This window comes from Euleptes europaea, chromosome 2 (genome assembly GCF_029931775.1).
Source record: "Euleptes europaea isolate rEulEur1 chromosome 2, rEulEur1.hap1, whole genome shotgun sequence".
NCBI classification, from domain to species: Eukaryota; Metazoa; Chordata; class Lepidosauria; order Squamata; family Sphaerodactylidae; genus Euleptes; species Euleptes europaea.
In genome coordinates this window covers 100,865,243-100,891,959 of record NC_079313.1, presented here as the reverse complement: position 1 = coordinate 100,891,959, position 26,717 = coordinate 100,865,243, and the positions used below count along the sequence as shown (strand labels likewise).

The 26,717-nt window shown below is 44.4% G+C and overlaps 1 protein-coding gene across 1 annotated transcript in view; it reads left to right on the top strand.

Moving 5' to 3' along the window:
- TNNI1 (troponin I1, slow skeletal type) overlaps positions 1-21,975 on the top strand; it is a 32,672-nt gene extending 10,697 nt beyond the window's left edge. The window contains 8 exon segments of the mRNA XM_056844853.1: positions 4,427-4,579; positions 8,179-8,213; positions 12,373-12,414; positions 12,905-13,036; positions 13,492-13,581; positions 14,088-14,264; positions 21,179-21,289; positions 21,825-21,975. Coding sequence (XP_056700831.1) covers positions 4,427-4,579; positions 8,179-8,213; positions 12,373-12,414; positions 12,905-13,036; positions 13,492-13,581; positions 14,088-14,264; positions 21,179-21,286 — 737 coding nt within the window. The 3' untranslated portion in view covers positions 21,287-21,289; positions 21,825-21,975.
- The last annotated feature ends 4,742 nt before the right edge of the window (positions 21,976-26,717 follow it).

Sequence of the window (26,717 nt, the reverse complement as noted above, 5' to 3'; positions counted from 1 at the left end):
GTTCAGCCTGAATCTGTTTTCTTGAGTTTTGGGACCAAAAACTGTGTCCTTGGCTCCTGTCTCAGAATATCTAAGCTGCCTTGGGGCAGAAGGGACTGGAAACTTTAGCAGGTTTGTTCCCATAAGTTAGTGCCCCAGAGCTGGTTCAAGCAGTTCTGTTGGAATGTTACCAAGCAGAATCCCAAACAGCTACACAAAAACACACAACACACAACAGCAATAGCTTTTCCCAGCACTGAACTGCAGCACCAGAAAAGCCACACCTTTTGAATTTCTACCCACCACACCACAGTTAGAAGCCTGTCAGACAAAAGGTGGCAGCCTGACCTCAGTCACTTCACTGGTAGGTTTCAGGGTTCACACACACAAATAGGAGGAGTTCTTTTCTAAAGCCCTTTCCACTAGGTTTCCAACCTCCAGGTGGTGGCTGGAGATCTCCTGCTATTACAACTGATCTCCAGCCGATCGAGATCAGTTCACCTGGCGAAAATGGCCGCTTTGGCAAATGGACTCTATGGCATTGAAGCACCTCCCTTCCCCAAACCCCGCCCTCCTCAGGCTCCAGCCCAAAAATCTCCAGGTATTTCCCAAGCCGGAGCTGGCAACCCTACTTTCTATTCTAGTCCCTCTTCCACCTCCACACCTCCCCCCACTTAGTCTCAGTCCCCAGGTCATTTCATGCAGCAGACAGTCTGACACTGGGCTCAAAAGGAAGTTCAGAAACCCACCTTCTTCTCCACATTCAAAAGTATGAGAAACTTGGCTCTAATGCTGTTCCTTTCCCCCTCAATGTCCTTCCCTCATTCCTCCCCCTGGCACTTGGATGCTCAACAAAAGAAGAAATCTAACACTAGAACATGGCACACCAATGGGATGAGGCGGCCTTTTGTCTGCCTGGCCCTGTCCCCCCCCACTCTAGTGACATAGTGGCTTGACAAAGAGCAAGAAGAGCTGCCTGTGTGTGCGCTACCTCTGGCACCCACCTCTGGGCAGGCTTCAGTCCCTGTCACCTGGCCAAATTCTGTATGCACAGCTCACTCTCGCCTTATAAAGATTTCAGCCGAGCTCATGAAAGTTTAATGGCCCAACTGGGCCAGGGATGAAGCGACGGAATGAATTCTACTTGCCCTGGCATGTTAATAAGGGGCGTTTGGTATTTTTTTAAGGGCAACTATAAAGCTAGAAATACTTTGTTAGCACTTGAACAAATTGGTTGTTGGTTTTTACGGAATTAGGTACGTGTACAACACACGCACATACATAAGCCCTTTACGGGTGTTATGTTTCTGGCACTCCTCTCTCATGCACCAGTACAGCATGTTAGGCAATCCTCTCGGTATGCACAGCCGCCATTTTATATGAGAAGGGCTGAGCAGCTTCAGTACATATGAATGCATACTCTCAAAAATATAGGATTCAGATGGCAAATACTGTGGCTGGAAAACGCATTCAGGATGGCAGTTGCTTGTACCGACAGGATCCCATGTAGGGTGCTCTCCTGGTATATGATGTAAGAGTGTTCGAAATATAATGGCTGAAAGTTGCTACACCCCCCTTGTAACCATTTTAATGAAAGAATGGCTATTAATGCATCCTGCCAGTATTACATTTGTTCTCTTCCATAGCTGGTGCCACTTTCTTTTCTGGCTCTGCTCCTCCTGTGCCTTTCACAGCAGGAGAAATACAGCAGGTAAAGCTTTCTTGGGCACTGAGAGGAAGTGATAAGGAAAGCTTATACCTTCCTCAGTTTTCGGGCATTGGGCAGCTGTTAAAGTCGGTAGAGAAAGATGCTCATCCCAGGTGGGGAGAGAATTGCAAAAAGATGCATTTTGGTGGTAAAACTAGATACTTGACATGCCAAGCTGTGTGAATTCACCCACAGATTTCTTGCAAAGGCAGCCCAGGAGGTTGTCATTTTATATCTTGTTTGAATAACACATTATCCATCTTCTCATTAAAGAACTTGGGTTCTGAATCTGTATTTCCACCAGTCTGGTTTCCATAAGTAAGAAACAGAAGGATGAAGGGTCATTTTCTCACATGGAACCTCGTAGGAATACACCACAGTGACCCAGAAGAAGAGTTTGAGGTGGGTGGAAGGAAGAAGCTTTGACAAATCGTGCTCCCCACTGCCATAGGAAAGTATTTCCAAGTATTAAGAAGAGAGAGTTCTAGAAGAATATGGCACTGGTGGTGAGGACTGCCTACGAAGCTACATAATGAGTAGTGGTTGAGTCCACTATCCATCTTCAGGCATCTACATCTAGCATAGGATCAGGCTGGTAACATTCCTGGATGTTGGTCAGAAGATGAAAAAAACAGTTCACCGTGCCCAGCACTCTAGTTGCTGCCACTGAATCTTCTCCCTGTATACTCTGTCTGCACCATAATAGCAGCAGGGATTAAAATGCCAGGCATTGTCTTCGTTGGACTATCGTCTGTGAATTGTGTGCTCATAAGATCTGCTCTAAAAATACACGCAAGGAAACAGGTGTTCACTGGGCCTCCCCAAGGGGCCCCATTATCACTTATTTCAAAGAGTGCAGCCCCATAGAAGGGGCTGAGGCTATGCTTAACCAAGATTGCCTCAATCAATCAATACTGGTGTCATTCATTTTTGTATGGATTGACAATGAAGAAAGTTGTGTGAACCATCCACTTCTGAGCTCCTCTCTCCCCAGACTCTGAATTCCAGGTTCCAGCCATGGATATCTAGCCTGTGGCTTCACCCACAGCCATCCTGGATGTGATCTTGACCCACCAGATCTTTCACACAACTAGCCAGTTTCTGCCTCAGCTCTCCTTGTCCTGGCTCTGCCCTCTGGCTCCACCCAGGGAGCGGCTGTGGCTCAGTGGGGGAGCCTTCGCTTTGCATGCAGAAAGTCCCAGGTTCAATCCCTGGCATCTCCAGTTAAAAGGACTAGGCAGTCGGTGATGTGAAAGATCTCTGTCTGAAACCTTGGAAAGCTTCTGAAGTCTAAGAAGACATACTGACCCCGATGGACCAATGGTCTGATTCACTATAAGGCAGCTACTTGTGTTCATGTCTGTTCAAGGGTCCCATATTTCTATAATCAGAATTTGGCAGCTTGAGATGAGGTCAGATAATTAGGATCCCCAGGGAGTTTGCAGGGGAGCAAATGGAAGCAGGATAAGTGTGCATACATGCACAGGCTGTTACTGTAGAGGTTGTGTTGGCAAGCAAATAAACGAATGCCTCACAGTTTTCCACAGTGCCCTAACCTGCAACAATCAATACGATTGCTGCCCCAGATAACTGAGCCTAATAGTTTGAGTCTCAGCAAGAAAAACGGGTTACAGCTAAAGTAAAGTATATAACATATCACTCTGGAGATGCTTAAAGTTTGGCACCAGGAGCTCATCGCAACATAAGATCATAGCTTTTTGCCAGTTGTGGATCTTGTACAACCCCCTCAACACCTTGCTAGTGCACACATTGTTACTTCTCCTGGGCTAATCACTGTCCCTTGTACTGGAAGAGCCCCCAGCCCCAAGAAGTGCCAGTGCCCCCTTGTTTGCCATCCTGTGAGTATTTTTGCTTTGTAGAAATCAGGTTGCTTTTTTACAGTGAAAGTCTGTGGGCTGGGCTATGTGTCTTCTAATTATTATTGTATGTACTTTGTGACTTCTAGGTGCTTTGAGAGCCAGAGTGGTCTCATGGTTAAGAACGGTGGTTTGGAGCGATGGACTCTGACCTGGAGAACAGGGTTTGATTCCCCACTCCTCCACATGAGCGGTGGAGGCTAATCTGGTGAACTGGATTTGTTTCCCCACTCCTACACACAAAGCCAGCTGGGTGACCTTGGGCTAGTCACACTCTCTCAGCCTCACCTACCTCACAGGGTGTCTGTTGTGGGGAGGGGAAGGGAAGGTGATTGTAAGCCAGTTTGCTTCTTCCTTAATTGGTAGAGAAAGTCGGCATATAAAAACCAACTCTTCTCCTTCTCCTTCTTCTTCTTCTTTCTAAATAACACATGCTTGAGATGACTGTACAAACACACAGTGGCAAAATGCAGAAGTAACTGAAAGGGTTAATAGTTTCCAGGTGAGATGCTGGATCACTTTTATTTGCAGCAACAGAAGCCATAAATTTTCTGCTGCATCTAAAGCTGATCCATATGCTCCAGTCCATCCAGAAAACACAACGAACGGTTTGACTGTGTGTATATAGAGGATACATAGGAGCCAGCAACTTTAATATTGTGTAATCCGCCTTGAGTCTCAGTGAGAAAGGGCAGAGTTGAAATAATGTAAATAAATATATGTCTTGTGGTTTAATATGTGTGTGATGAATGAGGCTGGAGCATACAGGCAATGGAAAGTGAGAACGTTTCATGTGTACCAAGTGTGCAAAGTGTGGGTGTGCGGTATGGATGGGGACATAATTCCTTTTCACTGTGAATAGGGCCGCACCAGAGGGGTATCTGTGTCTGTTCTATTTTTATCAACCAGTTGCAGTCTGGCTTCAGCTTAAGACTCCCATCCTTTCCCTATCCCCTCGCAGTCTGGAAGCCTCCATCCTCCAGCCACCAACTTCCTTCTGCCAAGACTGCACTAGGTAAGGTACTTTGTCAATGGGTTAGCTTCAGAGAACTCATGAGCGAAAGGAAATCAGTGGGATAGCTCCAGAGAGATCATGTACCTATTGATTTATAAGTTGGAGCAGGGAGGAGAGAATTGTCACTTTATTCTGTTCAAGGTAGTTGAGAAGATTGGCTGGTAGAGCAGGCATTTGTGGTGGAAACAGCCTGGGCAACTGCCACTCAGACTAATTATATTTGTAATATCAATGCCGTATGACCTAATGCAGGAATAGGCACCCCCCCCATTCTGAGCATCTTAGCACCATTGTTCCAGATAGACGAGAGAGGTGCTTAAGGACAAGTTTCAGCTGTAAATTTAATAACTCATTAGGTCTGTAGAAAAACGAACAAGAAAATTCCCTGGAGCAGATGGTATTAATCGAAGCCGTAGTGAAAAGGAAAATGCATGAGAGGGCTGAGCACATAACAAGATGAAATAACCTCCTGGGGGAAAGCATCCTTAGGAAACAAATTGGTTTCTTCCATCAGCACAGAGCAGCTCCCATTTAGCTGAGAGAGGCTGAAATTTATTTTTGTGCCTCTGTTTCATGTGAGCACATCTCCGTAGAACTGTGTATTCTGTGGTAAACCAGCAGTCTCTGTGTCTTTGTGAATGGTGACATTTTGTTAACTTTGCAAAGTGGTGAAGCCAAATAAATCATCTCTCCCCCATTTACTCAAGGGTAATTCACCTTCCAGAAACAGAATTGCAGGGATTCTTTCTGAATGCTTGTCAGTGAACATCAAGATAATTCAATGGGAAGAGTAAAGGACCCAGCCCAGAATTTTTCTAGGACAGATCCTGTATCTACTCTAGAGATTGTTATGTTATTTGTAAAAAAACAAGGTTAACACTTCAGCACAATTGCTAATACAGTTCCAGTGGAGGACATAAAAGTCTAACAGTGTAATCTTAAATCAACTGATTTAGAACGATGCTACTTAGCTTGGATTTGCACTGTTAAGTACTGAACAAAAATAATCCATTACACTAAACCCCAAGTAGAGGAGTTCAGTTATTAGGAAGTTGGGAGGAATTCAAGAATTATGGATGCCAGCTCACAGCGTCACAGTTCTTACAGCTATGCTGGATACATCAGAATATTTGAACTTACTTGAAATCCCTGCTTCTACCTGTCATGGAAATGCAAGAGAATCATGGCTTGCAATGAAACAACAGCTAACTTTTCCAAGACCAATATAAGCCCATGGCTGAGCTAAGACTTGAACCCAGGTCTCCTGGGAAAAAGTCTGTTATGCTACCTATAAAGATTTTCAACTTGTTTGTGTGCAGAGGAAATCTTCAAAGCATGGCTTGAGTGTAAAAAAAGAGATAAAGGATTGCAAGTACAAAGGAAAACATGCAAACAAAAAACCTAAGTTTGTTACATGTTTTAATTACTTTTAATTACTTCTATGCAAATGTAATGTTTGAAATTTCATACTGTAAAATGGAATCCCACCAAGTCAGTTACATGTTTTAATCATTCTTAATTACTTCTGCACAAATTTAATGTTACAGATTATAAATTGTTAAACTGAGCAGCTGTAGGGATTTGTAGACAAACTGTATTTGGGAAGAGCAGCCAAGCCTCTGAACCACCTGATAAGGATGGAATTGTTCACCCAGCTGTCCACATTCTGTTCCGTTTCTTGCTTCCTTGATATAAGCTGGATTTCTGTACATCACAGCCTTGCTAGTGCCCCTCTATGGAAGCAGCAGTTCACAAATGCTGACAGTGTGCTGCTGATTGCCTATTAGAGACATGCCAGGATCCATCTGGAGCTGAAGTCTGTCATTCACCCAGATGCTCGATTGCCCTGTGCCTATTTGCTTCTCCCTGTTTCCTATGGATTTGGAAAATTCAGCTGATCAGTCAAGGTGCGAAAAATCCATCATGGCTACCCAGGATATTGTATTTCACATGGGCACCAAGAATCTTATGGGTTTTTACTCATCAGTACAGATCATGCGACTAAGTCAAGAGTTCATGGAATCAGGCCTTCCATGCAGGACATGGTGCTCCATGGATTCAAATTGTTCAGGGTTGGCTGTTTAAAAGGTAAAAGCAAATAGATGCAATTAGTCCGTATCATATGTGCCAGAAAACTCTGCAAAACCACAGCTCCCAAATCTAATAGCGAGAGGCAGATCAAACTAGACCGATCTAAAGATGAAAGTTACATAAGCAGAGCAGGACACTTAGAGGATACTTTTGATTGCTGGTATCAGCTACTTGGAGAAGCTGTAGAGTCATGAACATGAGGACTGTTCACAACATACAGCAGGAGGATGGATGACAATGGTTTACTCACATAATTTTAACTTGTTAACAATCTCCTTTTGGCTGTTGGAGAGTCACATTTAGAACACTCACTGTTACAATAATCATCAGAAACTCGAGAACAGCATCTTCAGTGGCATTTTTACAATAGCAGGACTGACTATTTTGGTTTCCAAAAATTCTGGCATGTTCAGAATTTCTCTCCCATAGGAAAAATGAAAAAATATTTACAAAGTGTTTTTGGGCAGAGTACCTGAGTGCTCCTTCACCTTTAGAGACTCCTGCCTGGTATCTTTTTATTTCTTCTTCACATTTGTACCCTCCTTCTAAGAAACGTCTAAGCATAGATAAGGGTTACTGTATTTAACCTCACCAATATCCAGGCCCAAGATCATAAAACAAGCGTGAGAAGTGGAGATTCAAACCTTTGCCTCCACCACTGCACCAGACTATGCTGTACTGGCTTTCTGTGAGCTGCAGGGCCCTCTATTCTTCCACTTGCCTTCCTAGTAGGGTTGCAAACCTCCAGCTGGTGCTTGGAGACCGCCCGCTATTACAACAGAAATCAGTTCCCCTGGAGAAAATGGCCACTTTGGCAATTGGACTCTATGGCATTGAAGTCCCTCCCCTCTCCAAACCCCACCCTCCTCAGGATCCACCCCCAAAATCTCCAGGCATTTCCCAACCCAGAGCTGGCATCCCTGCTTCCTAGAGTTATGGTGGCCTGAGAGGTGCTGATAGGTGTTGAGAGGTGGCCTAGGACAAAGTGGCAATCAGTCACTTGATTGAGGGAGACAAAGTCAGGCTTCTGGGCCAGGACTGTGCAGAGGAATGAACTTATCAGGAATTGAACCCATCCTTGCATATAGTTTATATAACTAATCTAAACATATCAATTTCTGGGATCACATCTGAATGCTGTTTTAGCACCTCACTGTCCAGTTGCAGTTTCCTAGGCAGTGGGAGGGGCAATATGAGGAAAGAGTGACAAAAACATCATCCAGCTAGACCATCATCTCCAATGGGTTTCCATGCACCACTTGCCATTCAGCCACTGTCTCAGTGGCTTTGGGAAGGCGTTCTGATGCTATATGGAGATAGGTTTGTGTGTATGAGCCTGTTGTGGGGCTCCCCACCCCAGCAATATCCAGCATTCCTACTCTGTGAGAGCTGGCAGAGGCAAATGTTTGCTTGCACTGGTAGGCAAGGTTGTTCAGACTAGAGGGGGAGATTGAGGCAGAGACTTTGGCCCCTTTCTTTGTGCTGATTATTTTTCTTTTGACTTATAGGCACCCACATTGTTTCCACAATGCCCGAACCGTAAGTAGGAAAGTCATATCCCCTTTTTCTTTTGCTGAGTTGTCCTCCATTCATATCTTGTTCTGCTCATATATCTTAAATTCAGCTTCTGATTTTGGTTCAAAATCTCAGATTGGAAATAGGCTGATTTAGACAGGACTTTTATTATGACCCTGATGCTGGAAACTGAAGCTTCCCTCTTGAATTTCCCTTCCTCATGGCATCATCAAGGTATGCATTTTTTTCATCCTTGCTTGATGTCATTGGATTCTTCTGGAAGGGTGGGAAAATACAGGGAAATAACCCGCATAAGTTTGAGTAAATGGTAACAGTCAGAAAGGACAAACTGAACCCAGGGCTACCATTTTCAGTGGCAGCTCCATGCAGAACATCATGTCTAATTTTATCCTAAGTGACTTTCCAAAAATTCAAGGACAAACTATATGTGGTAAAGCTGAAATAAATACTCACAAATATTCAACATTTATGAATTTTCCAATCTTATCATTTACATTTTTAATGTGAACTCCCCTCCCCTCAGATTTTGAAAGCTGAATGTTTTAGTCTACATGAAGTGATCCATTGAGTGTTTTGACTTTGGCAGGTTTCAATTCTCAGAAGCTACTGCCTAACACTAATTATCATTATATGTTATGGATTATCTCTTTAATGAAAAGACCAGAATGAGGAACAGTTTAAGAAAACTCTTCTATGAACAGTGACTAATACATCTTGCACAGCAGTCTGTAAGCCCGGGCTTTCCCTAAGATTACACCACCTCCATTTGTTGTTGACCAGAAAATTAAAGGCCATGTAATCTTCAAAGTCCAGAAATTACCAAACCTTAACACTATAAAAATATATGGCAGTATCTCTAAATTGTAAATTTTATAACCCCAATAGTACTCGAGCTTCCCTAAAAGACAGCTTGGCCACTACAAGTGGTCTTCCTCACCAAGGATCAGCCAATAGGAATGCTGCACAAGTTCTAAGAAACCTCTCAATTGGTGATGGAGAATGGTGAGGGCGCAAAGTGGCCAGTGTAAACTGAACATTCCTCAAAACCCTCTTTCACATTCAGGGGTATTGTTGCAGGCAAAGCAAAAGTGAATATGAATCAATATTCACAATACAGAGATTTGAGGAGAATTTTTCTTCTTCTTTTTTTCTTCTTTTTCTCCCCCCCCCCCCATCAGATCTTTTACAGAGGGCCCAAGGCTGGTTCTTGGACCTGTGTGCACCGATTGTGTCTTAAATTTTGCAATTAGTAATTTTCCTGTATATTTATTGTATATATTGTTTTGTTTGATGTGAACTGCTCTGAGCCTGGCCTTGGCTGGGGATGGAGGGTGGGCTACAAATCAATCAATCAATCAATCAATCAATCAATCAATCAATCAATCAAACATTAGTTTCAGTTGTCAACGGTGATAGTGTAGTTCTAAACACATTTGCATCCTTCTAAGCCTATTGAGGGGTGGTACTCAGGGGTGTCAAACATCAGGCCCGAGGGCCGGATCCAGCTTCTTGAGAGTTCTTATCTGGCCCGCGAGCCAGCTGAGGCAGCTACACACACCCCCTCTCAACCTGGGCTGGTGAGGCATGACCTGGCCTGAAGTGGCATTTATGCCATATCTGGCCCTCGTAACAATTGAGTTTGACTCCCCTGGTGTAACTGTTTTGGGTTGCACTGTAAGCTCCTATTCCACTTCTACAAAACAGTCACTAGAGGGCAGAGAAGCACCTACACTTTCTGAGCGTGGAGAGGCATGGGTCTCCACATTTATCTTGGGGTGGCTGGCTTTTGCTGAAAATCATATGTTTTTGCTGCTTCCACATGTGGGGATAGGAAGTCCTTTTCACCCTTTTGTTTACACGGATGCCATAAGCCAGTGCAGGCAGACTCATTCACAGACTATTCACCCTACATCCCACTCACATATGTGCTTAGATACTGGGAACGAGCTGGACTGAGAACGGCTGTAAAAATCCACATCAAAATTCACACTTGGTTTTTACTATATAGATATTCTTGTTTTATGGCAAGTCCTATGAGAATGTATGAGGTTTTAGATCAGAGAGCAACAGAGTTGTGCAAAAAGCCCAGAACATTTCAAATCACATTTTAATTATTTCTAAATGTAAGCAAGTATCTACATTCCCATGTTTGTGGGCAGTTTTGGCATGAATAGAGAGTTTCAGTTGCATCCTTGAAAAATGTTTTCTATTTTAAATCCTTAGCAATTTGGCACCTGTCCGCTCTTGTTCACTGCCCTCTGCAACTTTGGTAGAGTCCAGGAACTAGCTGGAGATCTCCTGCTATTACAACTGACCTCCAGCTGATAGAGATCAGTTCCCCTGGAGAAAATGGCTGCTTTGGCAGTTGGACTCTATGGCATTGAAGTCCCTCCCCTCCCCAAACCCCACCCTCCTCAGGCTCTGCCCCAAAAACCTCCCACGGGTGGAGAAGAGGGACCTGGCAACCCTAAACTTTGGTGAGGGTTCTTCTGGTTGCCTAGGTGACCCAGCTGATCAGGGACCACAATGATGCCATTACCTCAGATAACCAATCCTATTTGTATATGTCAGTGGTCCCCAACCTTTTTGAGACTGAGAGTACCTTTGAAATTCTGATACAGGGGGGTGGGTGCAACCACAAAATGGCTGCCGCAGGAGGTAAGCCAGCTAAAAAATGTCAAGGAGTGAAGCAGGGCTACCAGCTCCAGGTTGGGAAATCCCTGGAGATTTGAGGGGAGGGACCTCAGCTGGGTATAATGCCATATAATGCCATAGAGTTAACTCTCCATAGCAGCCATTTTCTCCTGAAGAACTGGTCTCTGTAGTCTGGAGGTCAATTGTAATTCTGGGCGATCTCCAGGTCCCACCTTGAGGTTGGCAACCCTAGAGTGAGGTTATACGTAACTCTAAAGCAACTCTTCAACATTTCAGGCAGAAACTGTTTAGCAGGACGTTTTTTAAAATGAGCATATTTTTAAAAAAATCTTGCATACATACTGTTTACCTGAATTCCTTGTGCTGTGATGGCAGCTTCTGCCAAAGCAACTTTTACAAAATCGGCATAGCCAATCAGAAATCTTGCTGGGCGAAAGCCCCACCTGGCCCTACCCACTTTCTAATAACACTTTGGGCCCCACATTGGGGAGCCTTGGTGTATGTGTTGATACAAAGTCAGAACAGAGTAATGTCAATGGTCGCTTCCTTCAGGGACCACATAGACAACATGATGGCATCACAAAGTTCTACATAGCCAATCAGGTTTGGCCAGATGGACTTGTCTCAAACCTAAATCAGAAATAATTCAATTTTTACTGTTGGTGGATAAACATTTTGCTCCTGTTTCACAAGTCCTTCAAGCTAGTACTGGGAGGTTGGCAACCCTAATGCTATAAGTAGGGTTCCCAACTTCCAGGTACTAGCTGGAGATCTCCTGCTATTACAACTGATCTCCAGCTGATAGAGATCAGTTCCTCTGGAGAAAATGGCCACATTGGCAATTGGACTCTATGGCAGTGAAGTCCCTCCCCTCTCCAAACCCCACCCTCCTCAGGCTCCACCCCAAAAACCTCCCGCTGGTGGCAAAGAGGGACCTGGCAACCCTAGCCATAAATCCTGGGCCAGGTGTGAGACGTGTGGTAAGCAGTAGTAATCCACCAAGACTAAGGGTTCATTGAGAACTAAAAGAAGAAGGGATCCAGAGATTCATTCCTCCCTTTTGGAATGCAGGAAGAAGGGGATGGAGTAGGTTCACTGGGGCCCACCCAGCACATGGCCAAATAGGAGGCTGAGTACGGGGTGCTATATCAAGAAGTCTTACAGTGCAATCCTAAACTGAGCTTTCAGAATCAACAGTGTAACTTTACTTAGGACTGCATTTTGAGGATGAGTGTGGAGAAGTGGGAGTGTGGAGAAGTGGTGGTGTGGATTGTGGCCACTGTTTTGTGAAGTGTCAGTTAATTCCATGTTAACAATTGGGTGGAATTTCTCTTCATATTCATTCTGTTCCTTTTTTTCTCCCATCTGTTCCTTTTTCTTCTCTCAAATGAACTCCTGAAGGGAGGTAAGAGCTGCTTCTGGGATACCTTTTCTAAGAATTTTCAACATGGCTATGTATTTAATTAGAGGTGTGTTTGTAAAATGACTGTCTGCTTATTTTTGCTCCTTAGAGAAAATCCAAGATTTCAGCCTCGCGCAAACTCCTTTTGAAGGTGAGTCATGATACAACTCCACCTTTTCTTAGACATGTCTAAACAGAGGAAATGAATCAGTTATCCTGTTATAGCCATCATGAATGTTTTCTGCACTCACACACACTTCCACACAGACTATGGGGATTATGTATGATTTTTGCATCATGTTTTAAGGAGAGGCCCGAGTTCCTTCCATGAAACTCTGGCTAGGGTTGCCAACTCTGGGTTGGGAAATTCCTGGAGATTTGGAGATGGAGCTTAGGGAGGGTGGGGTTTGGGAAGGAGAGTAACCTCAGTGGGATATAATGCTATAGAGGCTACCCTCCAACACAACCATTTTCTCCAGGGGAACTGATCTCTGGAGTAATGGTGATCAGTTGTAATTTTGAGAGATTTCCAGGCCCCACTGAGAGGCTGGCAACTCTTCTTCTGAAAACGCACAACAAATATTACAGAAACGGGTGGCTAAATTCCATTCCTTTAAAACACTTTGGTTTCTTTGTTTCAGAGTTTGATGCTGGCTAAGGCCAAGGAACAGTGGGAACAAGAACAAGTGGACAAACAAGGAGAGAAGGAGAGATATTTGTCAGAGAGGGTTGCACCTCTGCGGACCAGTGGACTTTCCTCAAGCCAACTTCAGGTAGAAGGAAAGAGGAAATAGTGTGGGGAGGAGGATACAGTGGAAAGTGAGGTGCCCCCCACTAGTCCTTGAGGGTTCCCTACCATGCAAGTAGGTCTCACCCAGTGGCTAACACCACACAACTGAGCCATAGTTTTCCTAGGTAGAGGATGCTGGAGGAGGGGAGAGGGAAACATGAAGGCAAAAGGGCAGATAAAGGTAGGTTGGCTGTTAGGTGGAAAGGGGAGAAGGAAACAGGAAAAAGGGAGAGGCTGTGGGGGCTTTCAGGGAAGGGAGAGAGGAAATAGTGGGGGAGGGGAAATGAGATGCCTCCTTGTGGGTTCCCACTTGTTTTCTTCTGTTTTCCACGGGAAAAGGTATAGAAATGGCATTTTTTTTATTAGTGTTAATCTAGCAAAGCAGTGCACAATGTTTGAGAAAACATCCTCTGACCACTTTTCCTTTAAACTATACAGGATCTGTGCAGGGAGCTCCATGAGAAAATAGATGTTGTGGATGAGGAACGCTATGACATTGAAGCAAAATGTAACCATAACACACGGGAGGTATGAAGGCAAAATGATCCTGCTGAAATTGTTCTGAGAAATACAGTTGGGTTTGGGACCAGGTATTTATGGCAGTCAGCTCAGAGGTAACTGGAGGGGACCTACCTCTTGAATGGGAATTTGATGAGAAGATTTTTGGAACAATATTTTAAAAGGTAGTTTTCAGACTGCTCTTCCATTCCATTTGTGAGTTCTTCAGCATTAAGAAGACAATTCTTTACTATTCTTTCTGAACTTTGATGTGTATGTGGATTTTCCTGCTGTATTCCCAGGCACCACTTATTTTGCTGCTAGTGGTACAAGTAAAGTGTGTATGTGAAAAAGAGATTACTTGTAAAAGTGCTGCTTGGGATTCCTCTCCTTACCCAGAATATCAAGGCAGATATTACTTCCTGTGGTGGAGGAAGACAGTCAGATTCATTCTAACTGCTTCCTGTCTAGGAATGAATCTTATGTATGGATTATAACCGTGTGTGGCTTCCTACCGACCTTCTCTTCCTCTGCAGATTAAAGACCTAAAATTGAAAGTGCTTGACCTTCGGGGAAAATTCAAACGACCTCCACTGCGGCGTGTCCGGGTTTCTGCTGATGCCATGTTGAGGGCTCTGCTTGGGTCTAAACACAAAGTCTCCATGGACCTGAGAGCCAATCTCAAGTCTGTCAAGAAGGAGGACACTGAGAAGGTTGGTGGCCGGAAATACTACGGAGGGCTTCTTCTCTCAGAGCTACTTGAAATGTTGCTTTTGGAAGGTTAAGCCATGTGCCTATTTTCTTTAGATTGAATAATTGGTCCCATGGATATTCCCTAGCATAGCTTGATCATATAAACCTAGCAGTTGCTGTAAACAACACTTAAAAACAGATAGAGGGATGTCTGCATCAGGTGTTACCCTTTCTAATCAATCTAACATCATCTCTCCAGGTTTATCATATTGATGGCAGTCATTTCTCAGATGTTAAGAGTGGCTGCCAAAAAGGAGAGCTTCTATTCAACTAAGGTTTCAGCAGTGTTCTTCAGAGGGGCTGCCATGAAGTTTGCTGGGTGACTTTGGACCAGTCGCACTATCAGCCTAACTTCCCAGATTGAGTTGAAAATGGGGGATGGGACTCTTGAGGAAAGGGTGGGATAATAAACAAATAAATGGGTTGGATTGAGCCAGGTTTTTCATTCAGTCTCACCCAATTCATTCAATCTCACCCAATTCCCTCACTTCTACAGCTACAATCCCACATGGCTTTTGTATATGCAGGTAGGGCTGTCAAAAAAAAAAAATTCGGTACAGTTCGGATTCGGCCGAATTTGACCCTTGTGGGTTCGGTACGTGCCGAAGTCCGAACTCCCCCGCTTCGGATCCCCGGTAATTCGGGGGGATCCGGAGTTCGGGGGAAAATTCGGCCCCAGCGCGCCTTCAGAGGGATTCCCTGAAGGCGCGCGGGGGCCCTTTAAACTGATCTGAGCCTCCCAGCTGGGAGGCGCAGATGAGTTTAAATGACAGCCCGCGCCTCTCCAGCGGAGCCCGCAGAAGGGGGGCGGGCTGTCATTTAAACTCATCTGCGCCTCCCAGCTGGGAGGCGCAGATGAGTTTAAATGACAGCCCGCGCCTCTCCAGCGGAGCCTCCAGATGAGTTTAAATGACAGCCCGCCCCCCTTCAGCGGGCTCCGCTGGAGAGGCGTGGGCTGTCATTTAAACTCATCTGCGCCTCCCAACTGGGAGGCTCAGATGAGTTTAAAGGGCAGCCCGCCCCCCTTCAGCGGGCTCCGCTGGAGAGGCTCGGGCTGCCCTTTAAACTGATCTGAGCCTCCCAGCTGGGAGGCGCAGGTCAGTTTAAAGGACAGCCCGCGCCTCTCCAGCAGAGCCCGCTGAAGGGGGGCAGGCTGCCCTTTAACCTGACCTGCGCCTCCCAGCTGGGAGGCTCAGATCAGTTTAAAGGGCAGCCCGCGCCTTTCAGCGGGCTCCCCTGAAGGGGGGGCCGAATTTGCCGAATTTATTCGCGAACTCCCGAACTCGCTGAATTCGGCCCCCCCGGTTGCCCGCCAGTTTTGAGTTCGGATCCGTCCGAACTGAAAATCACCGAATCAGGGGAAATTCGGTTGATTTTCAGTTCGGACGGAACCGAATTGACAGCCCTATATGCAGGTCCCATGATCTCCAATATAGCATTTGTTGGTGGTCATAGAGACTCCTCTTTTCTGTATGGTAAAACCATAGAGTTTCTAGCGGTTGTAGAGCAACCTGACTTCACTTCCAGGTTTCCCCCAGAAGTGACGTCATGGTGCACATGATGTCGCCTTTTGAAAATCTTCCTGCCACTGTTGCTTGGAGGGGTGGCAGGCAATGCAGGTTATGGGTGGGAGGCTTCTCGCCACAGTGGAAGACCTGGCAACCCTAAAAGGTCAGTAAATATAGGCATGGTAGTATACATAGGAGGAGGGAAGGCAGCATGGTATAGCCTGATCTCTTCAGATCTCAGAAACTAAGCAGGGTCAGCCCTGGTTAGTATTTGAATGGGAGTCAACCAAGGAATTCCAAGGTTGCTATGCAGAGGAAGGTACTGGCAAATCACCTCTGTTAGTCTCCTGTGTTGAAAACTCCATAAGGGGTTGCCATAAGTCGGCTGCAACTTGACGGCACTTCACACCCACAGTATACATAGGAGACACTTAAGTTAGAAGACGTTTCCTTAGGCTGGAGGAAATCTTCAAACTTGCTGAGTGGAATGGTAAGATAACGGCCACTATGTGTGTTTCTGCAGCTAAAAATTAAAAAAGAATGAACGCATAATGAAATGAAAGGTACTGTTGCGGGAAAACGGAGGTTCGTGGAGGAGAGAGACCCGAGACCGTTAGTCAAGAAAACAGTTTTACTGTAGCTGCGGCTCAGCCCACATTGACAAGCAGAAAGACTGAGCCCCGATTGTACTTGGGAATGAACTTTTATCCTAGTTCCATGCTAAGACGTCAACATTTGGTGCTTATCTGGTAGTTTCACAGAGTCAGGAGCACAGGAGCACAGCGGTTCCATCCAGTCCCCTTCATCACTCACCATGACTTTCCCCGCACTGACTCAACACACAGAGCTGTCTTGTACTGCAGCAGACTTTTTTCCCCTTGCTGTCTCAGTACCATAGATGAATTGAATCATTTGAACAACATTCAGTCACAAGGCATCATGAAACATATTGTTCAATTGTGGGCTGGGAGCATGGAGACTCATAATGTGATAGGGGCGAGACATGTTGAGAATTCTTACAAGGATCACCAGAGGGATTGGGGGTGCTCAAAAATGCTAAAATAGTGTAGTTATGGAAAGCCTAGCATAATTTATTCACCCTGAGCCTGGCTTGGAATTGATGGCGGGCTATAAATTTGATTAAATAAATAAATTCTCCTGATTTGTACTGGATTTTCCTAGGCAGAAAAGTCAAGCATTGGAGGCGTCTATGGGGATCTGCCCTCTGCTTTGCATATCAGCCTTCCCATCTTTGGAGGCCAATAAAGACTATGTCATAATAAGAAAAGGAACTCATGATGCATATGAACAATTATGCTGTGCTGAATGTGGAGGAGGCATTAGGTTTAATGTGCTTGCTGCTTCTCTTTATTGCTCATAAAATCACTCAGATCTGAAAAAGTCTGCATGGAAGATAAGGTCTGGAAGATGCCCAGGACTTGACACTCTAAGGTTGTTTATGCATGGGAGTTTTACCTGAGGTTCATTGCTCGCTGGACCCACACTTTCCTGTTGAGAATCTATGCACCAGCAGTCTCCAAGCTTAAATCAACTCCCTGCTCCTTTAAATGCTGCTTTGTAATTGGCTTACTTTGAAGAGGAAATTCTGTAAGAGAAAATCCTCCCCCAAATCCAATTGCTGCATAAAAAAGCATTTTAAGAACAAAAAATGGAGCAATCTGAAAGGGGGGAGAAATCCCCGCCTAGGTTTTAAAAAGCCTTTCTTCTGCTCAGAAAGAGCTCCAAGGAAGCAGGAAGCATTTGAATCCCTGCCTCTTTACATACTGCTTTGTAATTGACTGTGAGAGAAACCGTGCTTTGCCTTATGCACGGGGATTTCACCTGGACTGAGCTCAGGGGAGAGGGAAGAATCAGGTTAACAGAGGAACAGGAAGTCCTGAGATTTGTGAGGACTGGCAGCAAGGTCATCTCTAATGGAGGGAAAACTCATGCATAACTCCAATGAACAATCGAGACAGACCAGGGGCAAATGTGAGTGAAAGCACCCATGCATAAACTGCCTAAGTGTGACATTGTTATTAGAGTGTGCTGAGCTAAGTGAGGGTCTTTCCCCCCCTCAGTCATCTGAGTGTTGGGAAGCAGCTTAACGAACCTCTGTGTGTTCACAATGTTTCTTGGGCAAGCCTGCCATAAATTTGTCAAATCTTTAGGGTTGCCAGGTCCCTCTTCGCCACCGGTGGGAGGTTTTAGGGGCAAAGCCTGAGGAGAGTCCAATTGCCAAGGTGGCCATTTTCTCAAGATAAACTGACCTCTATCAGCTGGAGATTAGTTGTAATAGCAGGAGATCTCCAGCTATTACCTGGAGATTGTAAAAAATAAACAGCACTATGGCCTTAACCTAGTAATTGAAGGTCCTAATTAATCTCAATGTATATTCTGTAGTGAGGTTACAGTATATAAATCATCATTTCAATTTCCAACGTACCACAAAATGTTAAACAGATTATACATTACTTACAAAAATCCTAATCCTATCTAACTATGAACCACAAGTACATTAGAACAATCGTGCCAAGAGGTTTTTGACGCCTGACTGTATAGCCATGTTTTGCTCCTGGCTCCCCTAGCCACGGTTTTTATGGATTTAAAGGGACAGTCCACGTTCCAAGTTTTAAACCAAGGTGCAGCTTGTTAAACGATACGATCCATCGACCAGTGGGTTTGTCAAAATGTTATTAATGTGAGATAGGACCCGGTTAATCCTATTTAAAAATGATCTTCTATTGCATTCAAGAAATTAACTAGTAAGGATTGCTGCTATGCTGTTGCAGGAAATAGGTCAATTGACATCTGTGCTCCCAGTCATAAGATACATTTCTGCAGACTTGTGTTTCTAATAATATAAAATATTATTAAACCCTAACACAAAAATAATACTCATACAATACATAATTCAATTATTAAATAATACTGTTACATAATTTAAATACATTAAAATATACTGACCTCTGTGAATCTTCGGAGGTGCACGTTAGCAAACTTCCGTGTTGGGCAAAAGAGCTCACCAGCCCTGTTCTTCCAGTAGGACTACTAAATTCCAGTTCTAATTGATCACAGGTGTACTCAATGTCTAAATCTTAAAGTTACCTCTTACAGAAAGCAAGATAAATCAGTAGAAGAATTAAATCCTTTAGGTGTCATAGTGTCAAACATAAAGATAAACTTGGCTTCCTGTTGGAGCAATTATTTTTCTCCACATTCTGTCTACTGTAAGGTCTCTTATGGTATCACCATATCACGAAGAATTGCAGATCGTTCTCTGAATGTTTGCACTCCCTGCAGTGTTGTACTAATGGGGCCTCTAATACTCCATTGCAAATTCTGGATCTGTGCTCACCAATCCTGTATTTTACCGCTCTGGTGGTGATGCCCACATATGACATATCATATGAGCACCTAATAATAAATACTACATTTCTAGTATTGCAGTTAGAAAAGGAGCGTATCTCAAACTTGAAACCTGTGTTCATGTTCTCAAATTCTTTGACCGGTAAGGCATATTGACAGACTGTACAGCTACCACATCTATGATATCCTAGTGCTGTTACCTTGCTGTCATCCCTCTGCATGTCTGTGTGAACCAGTATATCATGTAGTGCTGCTATTTTTCTCAGTCCGAATCTAGGTGGCCTGTCACATCCCAGAATAGATCTAACTAGATGCCAATGTTTGGCAATCATTTTCTTTATGTCCCCAGATAAATGAGTGTATTGTAAGGAGGCAGTGAGTGTTTTTGTCACTATATTCTGTTTCCCTTTGGGTGACCTGAGGCTAGTCATTCTCTCTCTACCTAGCCTGCCTCACATTGTAGTTGTAAGAATAAAACAAAGGAGGAGAAAATCATGTACACTGATGTCAGCTCCTCTGAGGAAGGGTGGGATAAAATGTAATAAATACATATATAAAGGTTGCTAAGGTTGGGCCAGCTTGATAGTGCTGGCTTCCATTTTAAAAGCTGAGAACTAGAAAAGCTTGTAAAAAGCTGACGTGTCTACCAGATATGTGTGCCTGTTTCATTTCTTTGGTTGAATCCTGTTTGCCACCACAGTGAATGGTTTGCATGCCTTTTCCCTGACTAGGCCCGCCCAAGAAGCAAGGTGTATTCTGTCCAGTCGTTCTGTTCTGTTCGGGGTTCTCAGTTTAAAGGATTTCTTACCTGGCAGAGATGTAGCTACCCATTCCTTTGCATGATGTCATTCATGACTTACTTGGATCTGATTGGGCCAGAGCCCTGGAGGCATGAAAGCATAATTTTTGTTGGATTCTGTTTTCTTCATGCTCTGGCAAATGCTGGGGAAAATGTGTGCTGAAAACTGATGAGGTGTAGCTAGTTGGCTTACAGAGGGCAGGAAGCTAGCATATACAGGCTTTTCAGCCAGCTGCCACCCACACAAATGGTTGTGTGAATTGGCTGGACTGGCTCCTTTCCAAACAAAAGATTGTGTACTGACCTTAAAGAAGCATTGGAATGTTTTGAAGGCCTCAAGATTGTGCTGTAGCATTTTTTTTACAGCAATGATGATGCAAATTTCAGGGATGAAAACAAGGTACAATTTTTGCCCCTACCCTTTCTTTGTTCCTGAACAGCATATGAGTTCCTGGAACATAATTTCCTTTTTTTAAATTTATCGTTAACAACATTTATCAGCATTAATGTACATATGTTCAGAAACAACCCTTAACCAGCACCAGATTGTTCCAAAGAAAGACAAAACGTCTCTTTGCTTGACAGCCGCTCCTTATGGTAAAAAAGCACCCCGGGAACAGTCTTTTCTCCAGAAAGCTAGAAATGAACCTTCAGGCATACTTTTGCACTGTGCATGGTCTTGGCATAAATATATCCATCCTGTGACCGTAGAGGAGTCCTCCAGAGCTGACCAAACCAGCAGTTATTGAAGGAGGAGTGAGCCAATAGGGCTGTTTCCTGCTGCAGACCAAAGCAGTAGTAGATGGATAACAGGGGGAAGGAATGGTAAACTGACTGGGAAAGGGTGTTCAGCCAGTCATGCAGGGATCTGGATCACTCTCAGCTGCCAGTGGTGTAGCAGGCAACCACCAGTGAAGCCCCTGCAACAACAGCCTGTAGACCACTCAGTCTTCCTGCCCCTCCAGGGTAGGAGGTTTAACCAGGCTTAGCCCACATATCCTGTCTTTCTAGCCATAAAGGCAAGGGACTTTGATATGAAATTAAAATTCCCAGGATGCTGAATTCTTTGACATATGCTGTATTCCTGTATGGCAGTAACAAAATATGTACTGTTCTAGGTTTGACAGTGTGAATGGCTTCTCAGTGTGTTCTCGTTTTGGTACAAATGCAAGGGTTAACTTCCTGGTTTCATTCACAGGAGCGTCCCGTAGAAGTTGGAGACTGGCGTAAGAATGTGGAGGCCATGTCAGGGATGGAGGGCAGGAAGAAGATGTTTGATGCTGCCAAGTCTCCAACAGGACAGTGAACGGTACTGGTCTTAACTTCTTCCTATCTTTTTTGGTCTACTTTCCATATCAGTTGATCCCAACACTACTGAAGTGTCTTGCTCCCAGTGCAGCTCTCTGTGATGCTTAGGGTTGCCAGGTCCCTCTTTGCTATCGGCTGGAGATTTTTGGGGCGAAGCCTGAGGAGGGTGGGGTTTGGTGAGGGGAGGGACTTAAATGCCATAGAATTCAATTGCCAAAGCAGCCATTTTCCTCCAGGTGAACTGTTCTCTATCGGCTGGAGATCAGTTGTAATAGGAGGAGATCTTTTGCTGTTACCTGGAGGTTGCCAACCCTAGTGATGCTTCCAGTATGACCCTGAAAGTGGGCACCACTTAAATACCAGGCATATGGGAAGGTGTGGGGGAGATGGGAGGGAGGGTGTTGAGCCCCACTTTCTCCCATAGAGACTGAGAGTCAACAGTGGCTTTTGGTTCAGCACAGGCTGTGTCTTTTCCCTCCACACCCAGTCCTGCTTAACGAAACTGTTCCTTTGCGTTCTCTTGTTGTCTCTTTCAGGTCCTTTACAGAAGGATGAAGAATCTTTCCCACAAGTGCCTGCATCTCTTTGCCCTTCTTTTGCCCTTATCTTGCCTCATCTTCTTGCATTAGCTTTAGAGTCACAACAGTTCTGGATGTTATTAAAAGATTGCCATGACTTTGCACTTCATGCACTCTCAGCTCTTCCTGAAGCAGCAGAGCTATCAAAGGAAATGCACGTCTTCTGGCTTTCCAAGCCCACAGGATGACTGTTGAGCTTCTCCTGCACTGCAACATTCCCTCTGAAGCTGGAAAGGCGGTGGTATGCCAGCTTTGAGAAGATGAATGTATAAAAGTGCAGAGGGATAGAGGGTAATTAATCCTAGCCGGCCATCCTGTGCAAGTCCTTTGCCATACAGAAGAGCTTACTGATAGCATGAGCTAGTTGGCCTCCCTAGTTCTTATGGTGAGGGGATGTTCCTAGGAACTTTGGCCTCTTCTTCCCATCCAGAAAGACTGGCGATCAACTCAGTGGTACTTCTGCCCTCTCCATGACAGTTCAGATATGTACAGCTAGGGAGATGCAACCATTGTTTCTCTCCATTCATTAAAAAAAAAGCAGTAGCAAGGACAAAAACACAGAGCCTGAGTTTCTTTGCAGTTTTCCTGAGTGCTGTGATTGATGTGTGAGGGAGAGTAGGTCATACCATTGCCTCTTTTAAAGGTTTACATTAATGGCCATATCTGCCCCCCGTCACCATTTTCATACCACCCATTCCATTTGACACCAGCTTGCTTTGGTTTGAGCCTTAACCCCGTCTCTCCAATAAGAAGAGTTCATGCCCAAGGTGCTATTTACTTGGGATGTAGAAGAAGCTGTGTCAGACCACTGGCTCATCTCTTGGCTTTCCAAGGTCTTACCCAATTTTTCTAACTGGAAACATTAATTGGACTTGAATCTGGAGCCTTATGGATGCAAAGTGAGTTCTCTACCACAGAGCTATGGTAGATTAAGGGTACTATTCAAGAGAATTTTGGAGGAGCATAGCAGTGGAAGCACCTTCTAAGGTGCTCCTGAATACATTCTCAAGAAATGCTCCTCATGCAGTCCCTGTGAATCTTCTCTAGACAGCTGGGTCAGCCTTAGGTGGTAAAAGCAAAGTGACTTGGCAGAGAAGGAACCACTGTCATGCTCTGTCGCTGGAAGGCAAAAGCAAAACAGGAATCTGGAAGTGTCCCGGGAGTGATGCTATTCAAAAAGGGTATGCACTTTTATGCCTTTAAGAACTCTGAGGTTCCACAGGTGCAGTCTCCTCCACCTCATATTCCTTCTGAAAATATGGTCATCCCAAGGGGAGCTCCTCCCTGTTTCCCCTTAGCGGCTTTCTCCCGGGCATTGCCTGGAAGATCCCCCACCAAATTGTGGGTGAGAAAGTGAATTTAGGTCTGTATCTATAAGGAGGGAGAGGAAGGAATGAGTGAGACAAAACATACCTGATTCTTAGAAGCAAAGTCACATTGTGCAAGGTTGCTGTTTTTTGAATGGCCAAAACAAATAGTGGAGAAACATTAAGGGAAAAAACACCCCTCACTATTGATTTATAACACTCGTGAATTTTACTTCAAGAAAATTCCAAATTATGTAACAAGGTGGTGGGGAATCCAATTCTCAAATTGTGGAATAGAAACCACAGAGTAAGTCCTGATTCTCTCTAAGGTGGTAAATCAGTGTGTATGTTGTTGTACCATTTCAGGGTGCAGGTGGGGACCCACATGATACAAATTTTTTTCATACAAAGAAAAAATTCCCTATGGAAGTATTCATTCTTCCATCTAGGTGTCTAGAGGGAATTTTTCTGAATATAAAATTATCTGAGGTTCTTACCTGCAGTCTCGGACATAGGTGTACCACCTCAGCAAGACATAATTTATATAATTCTGGCTATCTTTTTGTGTATGCTATGGCCCAAGGGATCTCCCTTTAGAAAGGACTGCCTATCACCCCCTCCTGGTCATTTGACTCACCTCTAGGACATTTGACTCATGTCTACATCATTTGACTCATCTCTAGGACAATCATTCGGATTCTGGCATGTCTGTATATTTTGCTGTTCAAAAAAGAATCACTTGGATGGAATTCTATTGACAAAATGGGGAGATTGTAATTCAAACCATTACCAGTAGATGGCAACCTTTCTATACGGAGTATTATACTCCCACAACAAGGGGAGCAATGTGGTCCCACAACATCACTCCTGTAATGAGTCATTCTCCTTAACATCAGCACTGCCCCAAATGAAGACTTCACCTGCTTTCAAAAATACTTTTGGCATTAATGGACAGAAGCTAGGAGATGTTAACTTTCAGGGTTACCAGATTACGATTTTGTCCTAAAGCTCATGATTAGGGTTGCCAACTTCCAGGTACTAGCTGGATATCTCCTGCTATTACAACTGATCTCCAGCTGATAGAGATCAGATCTCCTGGAGAAAATGGCCGCTTTGGCAATTGGACTCTATGGCATTGAAGTCCCTCCCCTCCCCAAACCCCTCCCTCCCCAGGCTCCGCCCCAAAAACCTCCCACCGGTGGCAAAGAGGGACCTGGTAACCCTACTCATGATGTTGGGTGCTTGTAGACAACAATTGCCACACATATAATACACAACAAAATATTTATGTCATTTGTGCCCGAGCACTTGCCAGTTGCTCACTGGGGCACCTGCAGATGTCCTTTTCATGGGATTCATTTCCCAGTAATGCTTTTCAGGTTGTAGCAGGGGATACAGGGAGAGAACCTGGAACAGGCATAGAAAGTCCGCCCGTATCTGTTTGGATCCTGCACAGTATTGGGTGCACCACTGTACTTTGCTTAAAACGCTCCAAGCCACTTGCAGCTGAAGAAAGCCTATCCCTTGCCAAGAAGAATAGCCTATAGATAAGAAGAAGAGCATGCTGTCAAGTCTCAACCAACTCCTGGCAACTCCTTCCGCAGGGCGTTCCAGGCATGAAAGGATAAGAGGTGATTGCCTTCCTACAGCGTGATGTAGTGGTTAAGAGCGATGGTTTGGAGTGGTGGAGTCTGATCTGGAGAACCAGGTTTGATTCCCCACTCCTCCACACGAGCGGCGGAGGCTAATCTGGTGAACTGGATTTGTTTCCCCACTCCTCCACACGAAGCCAGCTGGGTGACCTTGGGCAAGTTACAGCTCTGTTAGAGCTCTCTCAGCCCCATCTACTCACAGGGTGTCTGTGGTGGGGAAGGGAAGGTGATTGTAAGCCGGTTTGAGTCTCCCTTAAGTGGTAGAGAAAGCATATAAAAACCAACTCTTCTTCTTTTTCTTCTTCCTCTTCCTCTTCTCTTCCTCTGTGTAGCAATCCCCGTCTTCCTTGGTGGTCTCCCATACAAGTTCTGACCGTGGTCGACCCTGCTTAGCTCCCTAGATCAGACAAGCCCAGGCTATTCAGGCTGCTCTCCTGGACCTAACAGCAAGAAAAATGGGGAGGAGTGCTGTGGCATCTGGAGGCAAGCCCCTTTAACTGTGACACGAAATATGGGCATATTGTTTCATGTGAGCCTTTGAAATCTATCCAGGCACAAGAGAGGGGCCAGTCTTTAAAACACCACAGCAGGTTCTGTCTTCTCATATCACCCCCCTTTTAAAACCTTTGATTCATTGTTTTTGCCGCTGTCAGATTCTCTCCAATGGGCTCAGGACCTTCCTGCTTTCTTCTTATCAGTTCCAAAGAACAAAAAAAGCATGTCTTGGATCAATTTTGGTTGGTCCAAAAAACCCTTCTTTGCAACTGATCAGTTCTTTTCCTCAGTTGGGCCAGGAACCTTTTGGTTCCTTTAAGCTGTTGGTGCCTCAACTGGGCACATTATTATCTAGCTGGGCACCTTGCCACAAACCACAACAGATCAGCACATTGCCTCAGCTCCAGTTTACCAGTAACTAAGTTCAGTGGGTTCTTTGTGCATCACAGAAAAAATATTTTCTACCTCATACAGCAGGAATGTGGTTATTAGATATGCCAGGAGCCAGTGTTACTCATCCATTCAGGGCTACAGGGACAGGTAACTTCTTAAAAAGGCTTGTGGAGTTGGTATTTCTGGCCTAAGGTTATCTGGAAGAACGAGATGAGAGTAAGTAAAGAAGCTGCCTGCTGGCATCGGCTAGAGTGTGGCGAGGTAAATAGTTTGCAAAGGATTCACTTTTTAAGCTACGATAATTATCAGCGTAGTTCAGATTGGGTGGGGAGAAGAAGCTCTTTCACTGGTCTTATTTGCTGTGTGCAAACTGGCCATCTCAAAGTCTTGCCATCACTGCTACTGACATTCTCACAAGTACAAAAATAGTGAACCAGTTTGGTTAAAAAAGAGAGATGAACTTAAAAGAGAGGGTTGACTCAGGGAGATTCAGGCCTATCTGAGTCTGTGTTCCTAAGCATGCACAGGAAAGTAACTCCCATTCTATAGTACATACAGCATGGTGATTCACATACACTATTCCTCCTTAGAATGTGACAGGCCATGGTATATGTACTATATCAGGGCTTCTTAAACTTTTTCCACTCGTGACCCCTTTTCACACGAGAAATATTTATGCGACAACTGGTACATAGGTATATAAAATAGGTATACAAATCAAACATTTACTGATAATAAATCATAAAGAAATATATTTTAAAATAATTCTTGGTGTACATATAATTTTACCATTTACTGTTGCCAAATTTTTCGCGACCCCCACATTCAGTTACTCAACCCCATACGGGATCATGACCCACAGTTTAAGAAGCTTTGTACTACATAATAGCAACATTAGCTCAGCGTTTAGGGTTCCTTGGTTTCAAGAGGATTGATATATGCCTAATGATAATGACTACTTGTGTCCTTCTACTCTGCTCATCAAAGTTTGAAGCCTTCCTCTA